The sequence below is a fragment of the Pogona vitticeps genome, chromosome 2, assembly GCF_051106095.1.
Source record: "Pogona vitticeps strain Pit_001003342236 chromosome 2, PviZW2.1, whole genome shotgun sequence".
Classification (NCBI taxonomy): domain Eukaryota; kingdom Metazoa; phylum Chordata; class Lepidosauria; order Squamata; family Agamidae; genus Pogona; species Pogona vitticeps.
The window spans coordinates 111225646-111246447 of NC_135784.1; the positions used below are offsets into that span (position 1 = coordinate 111225646).

A 20802-nucleotide genomic window follows, 5' to 3' on the forward strand; every position below is an offset into this window, starting at 1 on the left:
TCTGTGCTGTCAAGTCAGAAGTGACTTATAAGGCTTTTGAGGTAAGTGGGTTCTATTCCCCAAGTGAGTTTCCATGGCCAAGCGGGGATTCAAATCCTATTCTCCAGAATCCTAATATGTCACTCTATCCACTACACTACACTGGGAATCCATACTGACTATATGAGACTACAAATACAATTGCATGATATAAATGATATGATTTGCCAACCTTTGGAGTTAAACATAATATTCTGAGGCTTATAAAAATTACAAAATGTAGAACCTTGTAATATATCAAACCAAGTTGTAATCTACCAGGTATAGAATATTACACACACAAAACAATTAGCATATGAGTAAAGATCTGAGTGACTGATCTTAGTTCCCATCACATTCATCCTGGTCACACTTTTTCCCGAGCAATTCTTTCCCCATTTCACTTCTGCTGATTGCGCTCTCTCTCTCTCTTTCTCAGGACAATGATATCTTTTTCACATCCTCTGACATTGTTGACTTTTTTTTCTCTGTTCCTTACACATTCATTTCTGATAACACTTTCCGCTTCTAACAGAAGGATCTGTCACACAACAGCCATATGAAAACAATTTTCAAGCTTCTTTAATTATAATTAACAGAGAGGAAATTAATTCTCTCTTTAAATGAATCCTGCTTTTCCAGACCCATGTAGGAAAGTGGGGGGAATATGGCGGCGGGGGGGGGAGACTCTGAGAAGCATAGTGAGTTATCACATCGTTTTCCCACCTTATAATTACCATGAAGAAGCTGTTGATGAGAGAAGGTACATAAAATATCTGCTCTCTGATCCAAGGAATACTGTACTCAATTGTCAGGAAGAAATTGTTTATTTATTTACTTATTTAAATTTATACCCTGCCCATTTAGTGAGAATGCCACTACTCCGGGCAGCTTACAAAATATTATAAAACATACAGCTAAAAATATTAAAAATATATAAAACATATTAAAAGAAAACAGAACACTACCCCACCTCCAATAAAATCACCAGTTTGGGACACAGGGTGGCAGGCAATGGCCAGTATAATTTTACGAAAGGGTAGTGGTTTGGAAGAATCTCAGACTCCTCTAGCAATTTTTCACACATATTGCACCATGATATAATTTATTTTACAAAAATAAAGCCAAAATGGAGAAGCCAGGTGTGAAAAAGTACACCCTTATTACTTCCATAGGAATTAAGAGGCTAAGCAGCAGCCAGTTGCTGCTAACCAAATGCCTTTGAGTAACTGATCATCAGCAATTATGACCACATCTATAAAAACTGAAGTTTTAGCAGTTTGCTGATTTGGAGCAGGTGTGTGTTGAGACAATTCCAAGGAGGAAACATATCAGCAATGATTGTAAAAAATAACTGTTGATGCCCATCAATCTGAGAAAAGTTATAAGGCCATTTCCAATCAATTTCAAGGCCATCATTATACAGTGAGGAAGATTATTCACAAGTAAAAAAAATATTCAAGACAGTTGGCAAACTTCCCAGGAGCATGCGTCCAGGCAAATTCACCCCAAGGTCAGACTGTGCAATGCTCAGAGAAATTGCAAAAAACCCAAGAGTTACATATCAGACTCTACAGGCCTCAGTTAGCATGTTAAATGTTAAAGTTCATGACAGTACAATTAGGAAAAGAGTGAACAAGTATGGTTTGTTTGGAAGAGTTGCCAGGAGAACTCTTCCTTCTAAAAAGAACATGGTAGCACAGCTTAGGTTTACAAAGTTGCATCTGAACAAGCCACAAGACTTCTGGAACAATGTCCTTTGGACAGATGAGACCAAAGTGGAGATGTCTGGCCATAATGCACAGTCCCACATTTGGCAAAAACCAAACAGCACATCACTACAAACATCTCATACCAACTGCCAAGCATGGTGGTGGAGGGGTGATGATTTGGGCTTGTTTTGTAGCCCAAGGACCTCGGCACCTTGTAGTCATTGCGTCGACCATGAACTCCTCTGTATACCAAAGTATTCTAGAGTCAAATGTGAGGCCATCTGTCCAACAGCTAAAGCTCGGCTGAAACTGGGTCATGCAACAGGCAAATCTACAATAGAATGGCTGAAAAAGAAAAGAATCAAGGTATTGCAATGGCCCAGTCAAAGTCCAGACCTCAACCCAACTGAAATGCTGTGGTGAGACTTAAGATAGCAGTGCATATAAACAAATGCTCACAAACCTCAGTGAACTAAAGCAAAGTTGTAAAGAAGAGTGGGCCAGAAAGCCTCCACAACAATGTGAGAGACTGATAAAGTCATACAAAACAACAACAACAAAACCCAATTCAAGTTATTGCTGCTAAAGGTGGTTCTACAAGCTATTGAATCATAAGATGTTCTTAGTTTTTCCACACACAGCTTCTCCATTTTGTCTTTATTTCTGTAAAATAAATCATGGCACAGGGTTATCACGTGTTATTGTTCATCTGAGGTTGCAGTTACCTAGCTTTCAGACCTGCTAAGGACCAGATGATTTGTATTATATCCTGATACGTAAAATCATAGAATTCAAAGAGGGCATACTTTCTTTTTCACATGACTGCATGTCCTCCTTTTGGGAACACAATCCTCCATCTGAACAACTATCTTCCTTTTTGGTGACACATAAGTGAATGAATTAATGGATTTGTTTATTAGGGTCAGGTAATACATAAGTGGCCACCCTAGACCTCAGTAAGGGTGCAATCAGACAGTAATTTATCTCGTATTTTAAACTGCTTTTGGCATGGTCAGATTCATTCTGTTTTCTGGCAAATACACTACATGATGTATTGGCAATTGTGAACCAGCACACCTTTTTTCCATGGCCAGCCACACCTTTTTGCAATAGTATGAGGTGGCACTGCCTTTTCAGTGTGAGTAGAATAACTCAGTTTGAGTTCAGTTTCTCCCATTTGTGATGACTGGTATCAAACTAAAGTAACAACGGTGGCCGTCTCCTGTCACTTGGGTAGCACACCAACTCAACCTTATGCTACTTCTCAACAATTTATTTTAAAAATCCAGCTTTCTCTCACTTCCCCATGGATGCGGGGAGAGGAAAGGATGTGGGGACACGGAGGTGGACAGAGGAGAAAGACTAAATTGGGTTGCTTTTAAGTACAATGTAGTTTGTGTCCCGAACCCACATGATGTTCAAATGTGAATGCGAGGATTGCTCTAAATACAGTCGTGCCCTGCTGGATGATTACCCCGCTCTACAACAAATCCGCTTTACGTTGACATTTTTGCGATCGCTTTTGCGATCGCAAAACGATGTTTTAAATGGGTTTTTTTCCCTGTGCGATGATCGGTTCCCTGTTTCGGGAACTGATTTTCGCTTTACGATGATCAGCAAACAGCTGATTGTCAGGTATCAAAATGGCCACCGGCTGAAGAAAATGGCCACCGCTGTTTTCTAGGACAGATTCCTCACTTTACAGACACCGAAAATGGCCGCCATATGGAGGATCTTTGCTGGACGAGCAAGTATTCAGCCCATTGGAACGCATTGAACGGTTTTCAATGCGTTTCAATGGTTTTTTTTTTTATTTTGTTTGATGACGTTTTCGCTCCACAGCGATTTTGCTGGAACAAATTAACGGCGTCAAGCGAGGCACCACTGTACCAGGCTTGAAGCATACTGCCTGGGATAACTTGACTGTCTCGTTGCACTCCGAGTTTCATTGTTTGAGCAGGGCGAGTAAACATTTTGATTTGTAAATGCATCTAATCGGCCCTCTGTCACTGTCTATGTAAAATGGGTTGGTAGAGGGTCATTTTATAAGAAAAAAAATGCAACTCACACACATCATATAACTAATGATAAACAGCAGGAAGGAAACGACTAGGCATGGCAGTTCTGTATGAACTTCAGATGTGAGTACAGTCCCAGAAGTGGGCATTCTGAAAGTAATTTTCAGGCCATTCCTCTGAAGTAATTGACTGTTACCTAGCTAGATATTTCAACAAAACTCCAATGACCTCTATTTATTTTCTTTCTGCCCTGTATCCCTGAAAATAAGCTCTAGTATGATTTTTCAGGATGCTCGTAATATAAGCCCTAGCCCCAAAATAAGCCCCAGTGAAGTGAAACCCCTCCCTCCACCATTGTGCAGCAACCAGAAGAAGATGACATGACTGTATTTGGATAAATGTAGATTGTTGTACATTTTTAAAAAATCCCCAGAAAATAAGCCCTAATGTGTTTTTTGGAGCAAAAATTAATATAAGACCCTGTCTTATTTTTGGGGAGACATGGTATATATACCCATTTTCAGTAAACTGCAGAAAATACAAAGCACGAGGCATTTGAGAGAGTTATTAAACACTATGCCTTATTTATTTGTTGAATTTATGTCCCATCTTTCTTCCAATGCTGTGTCCCAAGGTGGCTGTCTAGATATACCATCTTGTGCAATATGGTGAGCAGTAGTGTATTTCTACTTAAATTATAGAAATACTGTCTAATTGTGATTATATCTGCATACAGAAGTTTAAATTAGCATATGCAAACTAAATGTAAAATGTCCTCCTTTGTTGTGAAGAGTGCTCTCCTGTTTCATGTTCCTTGTCCTCCCTGTGCTCCTTTTTGGTGATGTCCCTCTTTCAGTGAAGGAGCACTGGCCACCCTAGTACTGTATTACACCCCATACTGAAGTAGAAGATCCTTTATTGCTAAACCCTCAAATGGGACCCACTGAAGTACATTTACAATGGAGCTTGCAACAGAAGAAACTGGGGAAGAAAAAGGGAGTAGTGAGCCCCACCATTGCCTGCATATTGGGAGAGCCTTACTTCTAATTCCAAGTCCTTGGCTTCTTATCTTCTTGCTCTCTAACAAGAACGCCTCACAAGCTTCTTGGGGCAAAAGAAATACACATACTTGGAAAGAGAATGTAATACTTTATTTTCCTTTTGGATCAGTTAAACATCTGAAGAACACTGTTCACCTGGAACTGAGTACCATCAGAATTCCTATCATTCATATTGTGTCTGTTACTAGGTTTTGTAATATTATACGTACATTACTATCTATTTACTTCTTTGTAATGCACTAAATGTGGTGTCTTATTTCTACTACACAGCAGAATATGTTTGATACTGCCTTTTACTGTGTGTGTTTAGTAGCTAAAGTATCAGATATAATCGAACGTATGACATTTCTGCACCGGTTGAACTGGTATTTACTAATGCAGTATAAGTCTGTGTCTGTCTTTCTTGACAAAATTTGCTATTCTTTCACAACACTGCATACTGCTAATTTACTGTATGTGGTAACAGTCACTGGGAGTCTGATAAGGTCAGGCAGGGCTCATTTCAAAGCAACAGTGCCTCTCTTGTTCAGCTTACCCCTTTGAACTTTGCCCGAAGAGTTATTGGTAAGCATTGTTCAACATATTTTTCAAGTGATTAATAAACATGACACAGAGCGGAGGAACATGCCTACTCATGGATGACCTCGTTAAATGATCCTTCAATACAACTGTTCCTTCCTGATAGGCATATAAGTAAGCCTTCCCCACAGTTTATCACCGGCTGATTATGTAGTCTTTGAGATTAAGTAATATGTTCCTCCCAGCACCCAAGAGTGACCTCAGCCAGGAGCAGCATTATTCCTGATTAGCAATGTGCCTATCTGCACCCAGATGGTGCTTCCTGCTGGATGCCAGTTTGCCAGGCAAGCTATTTCATAACAATGCCTCAGTGCCCTTCTTCTCATCTGCTTCCGGGATCTATGAGTTCAGAGCTACTCCCATCCTGTCACAGTTACACAAAGCTCTCAAAACTCAGGACCAGGTAGTCTAGTTGTGTTATACGCTATCCATGAACAAAGACAGTAAGAATTTCATGATTAATGAGCCTAAAAGGCAACAAAGTTAAAAACAAATACTCAAAAACTAATCTCCTGCTTTGGTATTTATAAATATAATATTTCTCCATACTCAATGCCTACTTAAGACTTTTGAATTTCTGCTCTACAATGACATGTGCACTTTCCCTAGCAAACATACCGACAGCCCTGAAAGAAAGTTACCTGTATTATTATTTAAGAAACAGAGATCAGCTGTTGATTTTTTTTTAAATCACAGCAAGCACTGTTGGCATAGTGTGAGACTTATCTACTTATGTAGCCTGCCATCTCCCATCTTCAGACTGAGTTTAAACTGCAGACCACAGTGCCCTAATATCTTGCCTAACCTGAGGGCTTTTCTTCTTCTTCTTTGATCCCTTCCTGTAAGTAGATTTTGGCTAATCCTTGTAAAAGTAAAACCCAATTGTTGATTTTGCTTTTATACTCTCCTAGTAGCTGGACAATCTTTGAGGTTTTCAAAAATTATCTTAGGGGTTGCTCCTTGTTAATAAGTATTCTTATGTTAAATCTTTGGGAAAAGTTTTTTTCCACGTAGAACCTCCAGTAAACACTTTTAAATAAATGAGGCAACCCTTCCCACATAGTAGAAGCTCTTAGGAAATTATAGCTTTTAATATTTAAGATTCTGAGGCAGGCTTGAGTGAGACTGGAAAAAAGTGGACGTGTGTCTCTCACCCCAGCAAAACACAGTATAAGAACCTTTCAAAAGACAGACTGGTCACAGTTAAAAATTTTATCAGCAATAGCTGCAGAGAGGGTCTTAGGCAGGGGAGAAATTTACCATCTCCCAGATCTGCCCAAAGAAGTAGAAGCTGGTTTCTCAAGTGAGGCCTCTGTCAGAGACACTCTGGAACAGTCAATTGAATAGAACTTGCCATATTTCTCCACATCCGTCACACTGGAATATATCAACACATCTAAATATTCGCATCCCTAAGAAAAAAAAAGAAAGTCAGAAAAATGCTTTGTAACTTTACTGTTACAAAGACATTTACAGTGCATCTTTGTTCATCTGCTTTCTATATATACCTCCTTATTGCGTCTACTCTTTCTAGGGTGTGTGGGTCTCCCAGTCAGATTCATGTGCCAATTTCGTACTTTGAACTGGGACTGGATTTGCCCCAGCACAACCTGGCACCCTCTGAGTCAATCCAGGCTTAGGACCAGGCTGGTATTTTGATTTCCAAATATCCAGGGCTTCCATTCACTTGGAAGGGGATGTGCCAACAAAATAACTTTGGCATGTCATTAAACACTGCCATGGATGCTAGAACAATGGTAGATCACAAAGAAAGGCTTCACTATGCCAGATTGCAGACGGCTTCTCAAGCTTTGGGTTAGGTCATCTCCAAAGTTTTTGTGTCTTCATTGTTTCTTTTCTTTCTTTTTCTTTTTAAAGCTACTTCTCTTGCCCACTCAGCCCTACCCATTCAGGAATGGATGTTCATTGAACTGGGGGAGGGGAGGTCTGTTTATGCAGCAACATCAGGTACAGTTCAGCTAACACCAGTGACCCCAATCTAGGCAAGATGAATGCAAAAGGAAGACAGAAACTCCAAAAGTCATACAGGAAAGAAAACAAAGGGATTAGAAGAAAGAAACAGCCTAATGTACTAAAACCAACGGATACCTAATCACTCAAAGTTCAAACAAGAAAGCAAGCATCCAACATACATACATGCACCGTCAGGACTTAACCAATGTGAAACTAAACAGACCAGTGCCCCATATATAGCTAAATTAGATTAGTTTGAGCAGTAACTGTTAGCAGCTAAGTGAACTGATGGGTATGGTCATGCAAGAAAAATAGAGGCCAGTATCCTCTTACAGAACTGTGTTGTCACTGGCAATGGCAGAACATAACTAATTTAAAAGTTCCTCTTTTTTGTTTCAGTCTGTGCAAGACTTGTGAGCAATGAGACAAAGGTGCATGTACCCCAGAATCAAAATATCGTTGAAGCAATTTCCACTGTGCTGGCGGAGCTCCACAAGAGGCTACTTGGCCACGGTATACTCACCACATTTTCCACGATTAGAGGATACTGGGAACATACTTTTTTTGCCACTGGGAGGGGGTGTGACGTGTAAAAGAAGTCCAGTTCCTTCCTCTTTTTTGGCATCTCACACCATTTTAACCCCATTTTTCTGATTTTCTTTGCTTTTCTGCATATCCTTCCACAATATTAAACTCAATGATTTCCAGTCCTAATCCACACTGGTGCCAGGGTTGCTTGCTTCGATCCAGGCATGCCCAAGATAATATGAATAACCCCAATTCAAGCTGGAATTCAGCATTTACCTGAAACAGGTGCACAGCCCAAGCTCCATTCTTATCCCATGCTGCAAAGGAGAAGCAGAACAGGAAAGCATTTTTTTCCCATAGCAAAAAATAATTTGTGATGCAAATATTTCTAGTTATCCATGCTTAGAACGTCTGACCAGTTTTTAGTACCACTTTCTCTCTTTTTAAAAAAAGGCATTTGAAAAAGAGAAAGTTTGGCTTCTCCTACTTGCTTCAGAATCTTGTCTCCTTGGACATATTACCACAGACTCCAAACACACCAACCCCTGCAAGATCCCCAGACTCTTTGGTCTTTCCTCCATAACACACACCACAACTATGCTGGGAATCATTAGGGGCTCTTGTCTCAAACTACCTGGAAATGTAAGATGTGCTCACTCACAAAAACTCTGGAATTCACTACTTGGGCAGCTAACAAACAAACATTTCGGTAGAAATGTGTGTTCCTTGTCTGTCTGCCTGTTTGTTTAAAGAGATAGGTATCTTAAAGACTAAGTCATTCAAAATCACCTCCAACAAGTGGGTTTATGCACACAGCAATCTTTGGAAGCAATTTTAAAGGGACCTTTGGAAACTGAGCAGGGGTGTTTTCTGTTTTACTCTGAAGACGTCCCACTGGTGGAGAAGGGAAGCCAACCCCTGGAAAACTCACTGTGGCAGTGGAAAACTCCATGTCCACCTCTACTTTTCTGCTGCTGTTCTGACAGTAGCAGTGGGTTAGGAAGGACTTGCCAAAGCCAGACTGGAGAAAACCTGACATTTGCCAGATTCAAAGTCCTCCCATTTCTTCCACAAAGAGAACAAAACAGTGCCACCCCAGAAACTGGTACGTATCATTATTTCCCTTCCACTGAAATCAGTGGAACAGAATTGATGAGAACCATTTATAAGAAAGAGTGACTGCAGTTTACTGAAAAGTTACAAGCCTCCCAGAAAAAAAGTCCCTGATTTCCCCACCTATGCATAGAATCAGATAAATATAATCAAAACAAGAAAATAATGTTGCTTTACTATTTTAAGATTTACAGTGTGCCCATCATCTTGGTCACATCCTTACTACTCAGATTTAAGAATGCACTGAACGCATTGACCTACTCAGAAAACAACTCGAGTTCTCAGACGAGTGCATAAGAAAATGGAAGTTTAGTGGTGTCAACATTTATTTGAGTCAGCCATTATAATTGGCACCTTCGGCGTACAGCATATTCTGCTTCCTGTTAACCCACACACAAACATTCTAAGGATGAATGGCATAACCCTTTTGCTTTGGCAATCTTGCAATACCTTTCATTAAAGTATCTTGAAAGTGTTGAGCAAGCATTAATTAAGCAGAGGAAGTAGGCAGCCAGATATGCTTATTCCTCTTTTAAAACCTGCCATAATAAAAAAACCAAAGCAAAATTATTTGTCCAAGGACTTCCAGCCATAACATTACGGCAACAATCCAGGAGACAAATGCAGCATTTTCTTTAAGCCATTAAATTACACTCCCTCTGTTACAACAATTAAAACTTGCTCTAAGGCAGTACTTTTCTGATCATGTTACAGAGAATTCTGGGATGCTTCCATAGAGTTTACCATTCAAAGATCAGCACAGTTACATGAATCCTCTGAAAGTGCACTGCTGCCCTTGCCTTGCAAGAAGAAACAGTCAAGCACCATACAGGGCATGTTTTAGAGCAGGGGTCCCCAACTCCCAGCCCGCAGCCTGGTGCCGGTCCGTGGCCTTCTCGGAACTGGGCTGCAGTGATGGATCTCCACCACCTCCCGTGCAAGCGTGACACATGACCTACAAGCGCAACACTCCCCCTGCGCGAGCGCGGTGGTATCCCCACCCCCCTGTGCATGGAGCCTGTTCCCCCAAGCAGTCCACAGTCCCAAAAAGGTTGGGGACTGCTGTTTTAGAGCAGTGTTTCCCAACCTGGGGTACGTGTACTCACAGGGGTATGAACCAGGACATTTAGGGGTATGCAGAAAAAAATTGCATAACAGCAGAAAAAAGCCTAGGGAAGTGGAGGGAGCTGGAACAGAGGCGTACGTTTTGGATTGGCATTTGGGCAAAACATGTGTGAGAGCTTCCTGACAAGCATCCACAAGCCTTCACAGTGCTCAATGGGCAGGTCCATTCCATCTCCTCTTGAGATAAGAAACTGATATTTGTCTTCTGCTTTGTAACTTTGGTGAATGATGCGGGCACAGTTTATGGAAATAGGCTACCAAGGGGTGTGCAAGTGGGAAAAGGTTGGAAACCACTCTTTTAGAGCATTGGTTCTCCAGCTTTAGTCCTCTACATGGTTTGAACGCATCTTCCAGAAACCCCAGCAAGTGTGGTCAAAGGCCAGGGATTGAAGTCTAAAACCAATATGGGTCAGAAGTTGAAATCACTACACTTGCAGCATCGCTTTGATCCCTGCTTTGCACTCCCACTGGGCTTAACAAAAGGAGAGAGAAAGGGATCAAAGTAATCCCACAGCTGCAGGATGGGGAAAGGAATTGCTTTGATCTCTTCCCCCTCCTTTTGCCAAGAGTGGCCTTTTAGGCCAGATGGGCGGGGTATGTATAAATAAATAAATAAATAAATAAATAAATAAATAAATAAATAAATAAATAAATAAATAAATAAATAAATAAATAAATAAGCAAGCAAGCAAGCAAGCAAGCAAGCAAGCAAGCAAGCAAGCAAGCAAGCAAGCAAGCAAGCAAGCAAGCAAGCAAGCAAGCCCTGCGGGGCTTAGCACAAAGGGAGAAAGCAGGGATCAAAGTGATCCTGCAGTGCTTTGATCCCTTTCCCCCTCCACTTGCTAAACCCCGTTTAGATTTCTTAATTTTGGGCTAGAAAAGTGGGGGGTCTTATACATGGGGGTGTCTTATGCATGGAAAAATATGGTCGTTTTGGAATGAGTTTTCTTCCTTACAGTTGCTCCACACACATTGTCCAACCACAGCAACCTCTTTATTTCAACTCTTCTATTTATAATAACGCTTAAGAAATAACACACCCATTCAGATCACTTGATTGTCTCATAAAATTATTTCCACCAAAGCCAAACCTTTATGAAAATATGGACCCTGTTACACATCTGTGATCTTCTGACATCCTCCATACAAACATATTTTCTTTCCTTTGCAAAAAACATGGCATAGATTCTGCACAGGTGCACTGCTGATATTTCTTCAGGAAACTAAAACCAGAACCTCAGAATTCCATAAAGCAGAACCTAGACCTGCAAAGCTATAAAGTGCAAGGACAGTGAAAGATAAAAATGAGGTGTATAGGATGAGAACAGATTGGAAATAATATAAATTGTAGCTGCAGAGATTCACACCAGGGCTGGATAAAGTATGAGCTCCCAGATGTTGTCACATTGCAACACCTGACATTCCTTAACACTGGTTACACTGACTTTAGCTGAAGGGAGCTCCAGTCCAATAACAGCTGAATGGTCACACTTAGCCTATCCCTGTGTGGGGAGTATTGCAACATCATTTCATCTCACACACAAATAAAGCCACAGTAAAGAGCAATATTTCCATGTCTCCCTTTAATGCAGTGACAAGCACATTATGGATATTATTTATTGCAAGGTGTGTGTAAAGTACCAGATCCGGTATGATGAACCATACTGTATGTGTTCATTATACTTCTGTGCTGTTTCAGTCCTAGACTTGAATGACTTACTTCTAGGTACTCATTTGCATTCAGTTTCCATCCAGATAAACTAGCTTACAGTGCACTGTTGTGCTCTGGATTGTTGCTAGCTTTCTTTCTTTCTTTTTATCACTATAACACGACAAATATATTGTCCCAGATCACTCACAATTACCTATGAGCAGTCAATGTAGGCATCCTTCAGTCTCGAGAGACTATGGTAACATGCTCTGAGGTCTTGGAACCATGTCTAGTTTGACTGAGAATGACAATTCAAGAGTGACAATCCCTTCCACACTGAAGACAAATACAATCTGTCCCCTGACCAGCTCCCTGATTTTGGTGGTTTGGGGACTGTTTCTTTGCCTTGGCCTGCTGAACAAGTGCCTCTTCAAATTGGGAGAGGCCATGATGCACCACCTGCCTCCAGGCTGAACGCTCAGACGTCAAGGTTTCCCATCTGTTGAGGTCCATTCCTAAGGCCTTCAGATCCCACTTGCAGATATCCTTGTACTGCAGCTGTGGTCTCCCTCTGGGGTGCCTTCCCTGCACTAATTCTCCATACAGGAGATACTAATGGTTTTTAAATTGAAAAACAGTTATGGCACTATTTGCACATTTGCCACAATCATGGAAACTCTGCAAATGTAGCCACATCCTCATTGTGCAGCTATCAATTAGTTGTGGCATCAGCCAAGCTAATTACTTCATTCCTGCTTAATTGAGGAATATACGGAAAGACTCTTAACGTCACTTCTACAGAGTATTAATTAGGTCAAAAGTTATATGACTATTATTTCACCAGTTAGAATATTACAATAACAGTGAGCTACTAGCTGGGCTACAGATCTGGGTTAACTATGATTATTTGATTTATGATGTATCAGCAAGACAGGTAGGAAAGGTAGTTAAATATTACAACGAGAGTCTTCTGTGGATCTCAGATTGACAGCATCCTGCCCAGGAAATACCAAAGGCATTTAACACTTGCCGCTTCATTTTCTAAACCGTTTGAGTCACTCAATTAGTGGAACAGGATAGCTGTGACCATCACCTTTGCAGAAATTCACATTTGGAACAGTGACCTAATTTCCCTCATCTGTCCCTTAAGGAGCAAAGCTCATTCCTTCCCCCTTGAGTGCCTTTTCACAGCTAGAGAGAAAATCAGAGATTTGAAGTACAAATGCAGGTAATATCTTTATTAGTCAACTAAAAAAAATACAGCAAACAGCTAGCTTTTGATGACATAATTCATCTTCCTCAGGCTGTGCACCCAGATCTTGTGGATAGTTCAGAGAGTTCACAAAAATTAATGTGTAATTTATGAGTCCCAACATTTCATGTTCTTCTGGAACATACTCATCAGCTTTGCTGATGAAAACTCTGGCCATAGTTTTGACTCTGATACTGATTTACCACCTCCCTTCTTCAAACTGGACATTGTACCTCAGCTATGTGTGCACGCCTGTCCATGTGTGCGTGCTAAATAAAGGAACATTTAACATGACAAAACTATCTCTTTCTAATCTGTCCAAAAAGAAAACAACTAATGTTTAGGATACAGTTAGTTCCTGTATGGGAGATCCATTCTGAATTCTATTTTTGTCATCTCAATTTTCTTGGAAGAAAAACAGTGTGTGTGTGTGTGTGTGTGTGTATATGTATATATATAAACACAAACAAATAAATGAATAAATGAAATCAAGAGAGCCCTTGCAAAGTGGGTATAAAAACACAAACAAATAAATGAATAAATGAAATCAAGAGAGCCCTTGCAAAGTGGGTATCAATCTCCATGTCACCTTAATCGGTTACAGGGACAACAGATTTCACCTCTAGCACTTTAAGTGTGGTTCTTTTGTCAGAATGCACAAGCGTCCTGCATTCACCCTACCCCAAAAGAATTAGATATTTTGCGTACCTTACCAGTGAGCACAGACAAAATACGCAGAGGTGCCGCAAGTGCCAACCAGTGCTCCTCTCTGAGTCCTCCATGGGTTCACAGACTTACCCAGGACACAAAACAAGGCAGAAACATGCACACATGCACACAAGGGGGGGAGAAATAAACTGATTTTTTTTTATAACAAGGGAGGGGCAATGTTTATCCAGGTGGTATCCCATTTATGAAACTTACTGCTAGGGACCGTAAGATCAGCCCTACATTCCAAATATTTAAACCAAGTTTGAAGATTCATTCTTATTTGTACAGCCATTTGGATCTCAATGTATAGTGCATTTACAAGTCATCCTACAAATTGCTCACTATACTTTTAATTTAAGACTGATTTTAAGGGGATTTATTTCTGTACTTTACCATGATTTTATTATTATATCTTGTTAGCTGCCCTATGCTCCAGAATTTGAAGAAATGTGGGATACAAACTGAATGAACAGATAAATATTCTACAGAGCCCTTTGGTATGCAAACAGGAAACAAGGATTGGGTGATTTCATGCAAATATTAAATAGGGAAGGGGAGTATAAAATCAAATTGCCCACTCACATGATAACTAAGGGACTGAGCAATAGTCCCTCCAACATCTAGAAAGAACAATACCTATATTGGAAACAGTTTTTTTAAAAAAACACCACTGGAATTTGCAAGACTGAACACCAGAGGAGAACTGAGGTGAACAGAGCTCACCTTCTTGTCAAATGCAGACTTGCTTGCTTGAAATAGATTATAATAATCTGGTATCATTCAAAACTACCTGGAGTTGCATGGCACACACGAGCTGAAGCATCTAGCCTCATTTGGGTGGATACGTAATTAAGCCAGAAATTTAATTCTTTATTTAAAGTAGTTTCCAATTTCATTTTATAGCCACCAGAGTCACTAACATTACTTACATAGCAGATGTGATTAATGTTCCTAATGCAATAATCAAACTCTTCTGCACCAGCCCACCTTTATCCTCAGTTTTAACCTTTCTGTGCCAAGACTGCCACTTCCACATAACTTTTTTTTTTTGGGGGGGGGGGGACAGCACCTTCCATATACATGACAAAATCTATAGTGCTTTAAAACTGAAAAAATCACAATAGTGTGTCACTGGGAAGCAAATCGCATTGGCCCCAAGATAACAGTAAATGAATGTCCAAGGAAACCTACTGCTCAAGGCCAGAGAAAAAGAATTTTACCTATGGCATTTATAGATGATTAGCATTTAGCAATCAAAGGCCTTTATATGCCTCTGGCCTAAAACACTGGGTCTCACAAAAGCACAGTTATTTCCACATTACCACATTTCACATACAAGCATTTTTTTTTGCTGTGGAGAAATGTTTTCTTTCATTGCACAAGAGGAAAAACACTAATATTAGCCTCAACAGACAGACGGCACCAGGAACGGAAGTAAAGTTTCTTTTAGTGCACCAGCACATACTAATTAGAACAAGTAAGTGCCACATTCTAAGTGGAGAGATGGAAGAAAGATTTGCCTGGGGAGATTTAACAATGGCAAAAAATAAGTATGGAAAGCCTGAAAGGCAACAATTCTGAACGGAAGCAGAAGCAAAATGAATGTTTTCCATATTTTAAATGCTTCAGCATTAGCTAAATCCGGAAACACTCTTGTGGGATTGTTTGCTTTTCACTGCTTCTTCCTTCCTTCAACAGAACAAAAACAAAAAGAGAGAAAGGGGTTAAGTGACCACATCAATCCACTATATACCTCACTCCCATTGTTGCTATTACAAATCACAATACACTTATTACAAATGTATGACACTGCATTCAGTCTTTCTGCTAGTCAGTCAAATGGCAAGAAGTCCGAATGTATCATTAAAATGCCAAGGTTTCTCAAATGGACATACACACTGCTTCCGGCAACAAAAACAAAAGATTTGCCAAGTTCCTAGACCAGTGATTCCCAATCTTGTGTCCCCAGATAGTCTTCGACTGTGCTGTGCTGGCCAGGATTTCTCGGAGTTGTAGTCCAAGAATACCTGGGGACTTCAGACTTGGTCCCCCAGATGTTCTTGAACTGCAACTCCCAGAAATCCTGGCCAGCACAGCTAGCTGTGAAGGCTTCTGGGAACTGCAGTCCAAGAACATTTGGGTATTCCAGTTTGAGAACCACTGGTCTAGACAATGTCTGTTTCACAGCCAAAAAAACCATATACCAGGCTCATTGCTCCTTTTGCTGCTGCAGCAAAACACCCCACCAAAAACATGTGCAGCAAAAACAAAGAGCTTCAAAAATAACAAAAATTATCCATTACAACTTCCTTGTGTTGGGACTAAGGGGAGGAGTTCAATAATAATTATACTACCTTGCAATGTCTCTCTGACAACCTTTCACCCCTTTTGCCTGCCCTCAATGGTGCACAGCTGAGGGCACTGTCTCGTATTCGGGCACACCAAGAACTAGCTGCTATTTGAGTTCAAAGTCTAGGCTGAACGTCTGAACCAGAAAGGGATCAGCCAATCATTGCTGAGAGATTTCTACAAGACGGGGATTTACATTTGGTTGAGGTAGCCTTGAATCCTTGCCAGCTCGCTCTTCAGGTGACTGCTGCATTGTCAAAACGGACCTGCTGATAATTGCATGATATGACCAAGGTTTGTGTTCCACAGGCCTTTCCTGGCGCTGTGATTTACCCAAGGGAATCGACACCATTTTTCCACCCACATGACACTTCAAGCAAAAAGTTCTGTTCTGGCAGAAATTACCAGTTAACAGATAAGGAAATGTTATGCCTCTGCTGAGCCACGGGGAGTGCATTCAAATCAAGTTTTCATTCAGAAAATGCTTCCTCTGTCCTTAAAAACCACCCAGAACAGGTACGCAACTACACAATATTACCTTCTTAAGTCCAGGCATCCCACTGCTCTGCACTATGGGAGGGAACCTTGGCATGAAGAGAAAGTGGGCTTTTGATCCTTGCCTCCATCCTGCCCATTTTATTTATTTGTTTATTTTGCATGGCATAGCAGGCTAAAGCACTAGTGCGCAAGACGTCACAAATACAATATAATGGACAGTATATATAAAATGTAAAACCTTGAAAGAATAAATTCTATGAGATTGTGTAGAAAAAAGAAGAAATAGGGTTCTTTTCTCCCAAACCAAATTGTGAGGGCAGGCCTCTTACTCTGGATCGTCTGTTCATACCACGCCTGTTTGAAATTCACAGTTAGAAAAAGGAATGGACCCTGAACTAGGGTTGCAATCAGGATCAAGCCTCTCACACTAGCTATTTGTCAGAAAACATTCCTGCATTTAAGCATAGAATTACAAAAGCAACTGATGTGATCTATTGTTCGGTCCTTTGTATTCCGATTAGGGTTTCTCCCTTCCACATTACAGATTTCAAGGGCAAAGCAAAATGAGCACAACTCTCCATTATGATAGTAATTAAGAGAATAAACAGACGAGAAAAGAAGTTTAACAAGCACAAAGTCTTTAATGCATTTCCTTACACTCATTCTCACACAAAGCATTTCTTTTAGATTTTTTTTCATTTTGACACACTTTACTATTACTATTATTACTATTACTATTACTATTATTTCCAGTAATCAAAAACATTCAATATTCCTACAGATTTCGGACATGAAAAATACTGAAGATCAATCCACCTAGATAGAGAGATGGTACACAAATAAAATCCAAGTAAAAACAGATTTGCAGTGTGAAAAAAGAGAGAGATTTGAAGCAAAAAAATCCAGGGAGTGCTGACATTTCTCCCTCTGTTTACTTCAGCTATCATTGAGCTTCATGATGCACATGATCTTTCAGTGGCCTCACATCACAATCTATTTGTTCAAGTGATCTGTTCTAGGTAAATTCATTCATACCCAACAACTTAAAAATGGTGTGTCACAGGCAACACACTGAGCTCGTCATGATATGGACAGGATGCTAGTGAGTAACTCATTACCCAGAATGGATACATTCCATTAAACATTATTGTTGAAGGTATTTTATGTTCTTCTTAAGGAGAATTTCAAGGAGAAAGTCAACAGCATGATATAAGCACAGAGAATTCACTTAAATACTTTTGTTTTTTAAACCATATTTGAAGAGAAATATATTTCAAAAATTAATGTTATGACAAAGAACATACCAAAATCTATTTGAATTCGCTTCTGTTTCATCTTTTGATTTATAGAAAATCCAGAAAACTGCTCAAAACAAACCCCTGAACAATTAAAAAAACTGCAACATTTCCAAGCCAAACATATTTACAATACATACTGTAAAAAATGATGGGAAATCAGCTGTCAAACCACAGAGTTCTCAATGAAATCCAGGAATCAGACAGAATTAAAAGGGCTGCAAACCCACAGTTCAGCTGAAAAGCCTTACGGAAAATCTTTAATCATCAGAGAGCCAGCACTGAGCTACTTTGATATGCTACGCTTGCTCAAGAGGCAAGTCCAGAGAGAACGGATATGACCATCATGGACGATCTTTGTTCCTTCATGGTACTTTATTTCTGACCTCAACCCCATCCTCTAGTGAATAATGAACCGCAAGCCTTAATGTGTAATCAGGAAATAATTGTCAGGTCTCAATAGCCGAGTTCTAAAACTAGGAAAAGACGTAAATCCTAGGAGTATTATCTTTGTCATGTATGATATTCTGATATACAAAAAGAGGTTACTTACACATTTGGGAACTATATATACAATATTATATGACGATCATATATCTTTGTATTATTGAGGCTGTACATTTAGAGATATCAGACCTACAAAGGAGGTATACAGTTAAATGATTATTTTCAAAAATCAGGCAAACCAACAATAATAATAGCTTATACTTACATTTCAGTGGCTATGAATCCAGTAAGCTCAGACAAGAAGAGAAACAGTATAAAGAAGCAGCAGCAGACAGAGACTAGAAAAGACATAAGAAAATAAAGCTTATTTTCAGCCTCTGGTGTCAAACATTTGACAATACTGCCCCCACTCACTGTCCCCAAAGCTTGACTCCATAGTCATTTTTTTATCACCCAACTGCTCTTGGATGTTTTAAACAGAGCAGGGATCTAGAAAGACCCTCCAATGAAACACTTTCCCTCATCTGCCTTCTTTCTCTTTTAGATACAAATTTGCCTTCTCTGTTTTCATGTGACTATATTGGATGTAGAAGGAAATAAAGGCTGAGCCAGTGAAGTCCTTCGATTGGAGACTTCCAGCGGCTCATAGGTAATTGATTCATCCACCCTCTCAAACTCTTTGATGCATTTGCAAGGCACCGGCCTTTCTAGTGTTATGATCATGTAAGACAAGTGTCTCAAAAACGTGCACCCCCAGATTCCAGCAAAGAGCTCACACCGGGAAGTCACCAACAGTAGATTTGGACAAACACACTCAGATAAGAACTTCCTTTCCTTTGATATTCCCCATAAACAGGGTGCCAGCAGTTGAATAAAAAAGTTACACAAGGCAGCATGTGAATTTTTTATTCTACATATCATTACAACATTCCTGTACTTCAGCACTAGATTAAAGTGGTATCCTGCTATTATTTAATATTTTAAAACTTTGGAGAAGTGTTTTAGCATTATTTCAAAGCTTAATTTAAAAAATAAGCGGGTGACAGAAATGGTACCAATCACAAAGGTTACACCTAATGTGCACTGAATGATCACAAATTCACCTGCCTGATGGGCTACTGACTAAGGTAAAAACCACAAAGTTAAAAAAAACACGACACAAAACAAAACATAAGAGTATGCTGAGAGCATCTACACCTGTGAAGACTGAATTACAGGGGTTATTCCAGCTTTTCTATTTCCTTTGCTGCTTATTCACCAAATAACACTTCCATTTGCCAAATTAAAAATATTCTGCCGTTTAATGACACTTGCAAAATGAAAAAATAACTGTAGGTATCCTGAGGCTACTGCCTAGAAATCACCAGCTAAATTGCCAATTGATTTATTGACTGACTGACTGACTGACTGATTGATTGGATTGGATTGGATTGGATTTCTATACCGCCCATCTGGCAGCCAAGGCCACTCTGAGTGGTTTACAAGATAAACAATATCAATGAGAGAATAAACAAAAGTATACAACAATTACCAAATAAAATGTAAGAAATGAAAAACAAATAACAATAAAGTACACCATAAAACATCATGAGATAAAATGAAATGAAAAAATAATTTAAGTTAGAATAAAAACATGATGGTAAATTGGACGTTAAGATATTGAGGTACTATTGTATCATGTTCTTATAAGATCCAAGAAGGCCTGGCTAAATAGCCATGTTTTAAATAGCTTTTTAAAGTTCGGAATAAGGGGGCCAGGCAGATTTTGGGCGGGAAGCTGCTCCATAGTTGTGGGGCGACCGCCAAGAAGGCCCAGTTTGTGGTAGTCACTTTTCAGTCCTCTCACGGGGTCCAAACTCTCAACCACCCTGCCTGCCACAATCTCACAGGATGGGCAGATCTAATTCGAAGGAGGTGCTCTGCCAGATAGCGAAGTCCTAAACTATTTAACGACTTGTAGGTTAACACCATCACCTTGAAACTAAGCAGAGAGTAACCAGTACTAGGCAGCCAATGTGGGGGAGATGTGTTGGTATTTCCTAATCCCACTCAATAACCTGGCTTCTGAGTTCTGGACCTGCTCAAGTCTCTGCAGCACCCCAAGGGCAGCCCCACATACGTAGAAGGCATTGCAGTAGTCTAGTCTTGAGAATACCAATGCACAAACTAGTGTGGTGAGGGGCCAATCCGCCTTAGATGGTAATAGGCAGAACGAACCACCAATGCTATCTGTGATCCCACAGACAGTGCCAGTTCCAGGAGTATGCGCAAGCTATGCACCTCATCCTTCACAGAAGGAGTAGCCCCCCCCCAAAAGAGAGGGAGGTGCCCAGACCGCAGACACTAGGGGCCCCAACCTATAGAATTTCCATCTTGTCTGGGTTCAGCCTCAGTCTATTATCCCTCATCCATCCCAGTACAGCGTCCTCAAGCGAGGGGACGGTCTCCTCTCCAGAAGGGTGAAAGGAGAG

The 20802-nt window shown here is 40.2% G+C and overlaps 1 protein-coding gene across 1 annotated transcript in view; it reads right to left on the minus strand.

Moving 5' to 3' along the window:
• Positions 1–20802, minus strand: part of ERGIC1 (endoplasmic reticulum-golgi intermediate compartment 1) — a 111125-nt gene that overhangs the window by 34176 nt on the left and 56147 nt on the right. Inside the window, exon 3 of the mRNA XM_020806859.3 lies at positions 18597–18669. Within this exon, the coding sequence (XP_020662518.1) occupies positions 18597–18669 (73 nt within the window). The remainder of the gene's footprint in view (positions 1–18596; positions 18670–20802) is intronic.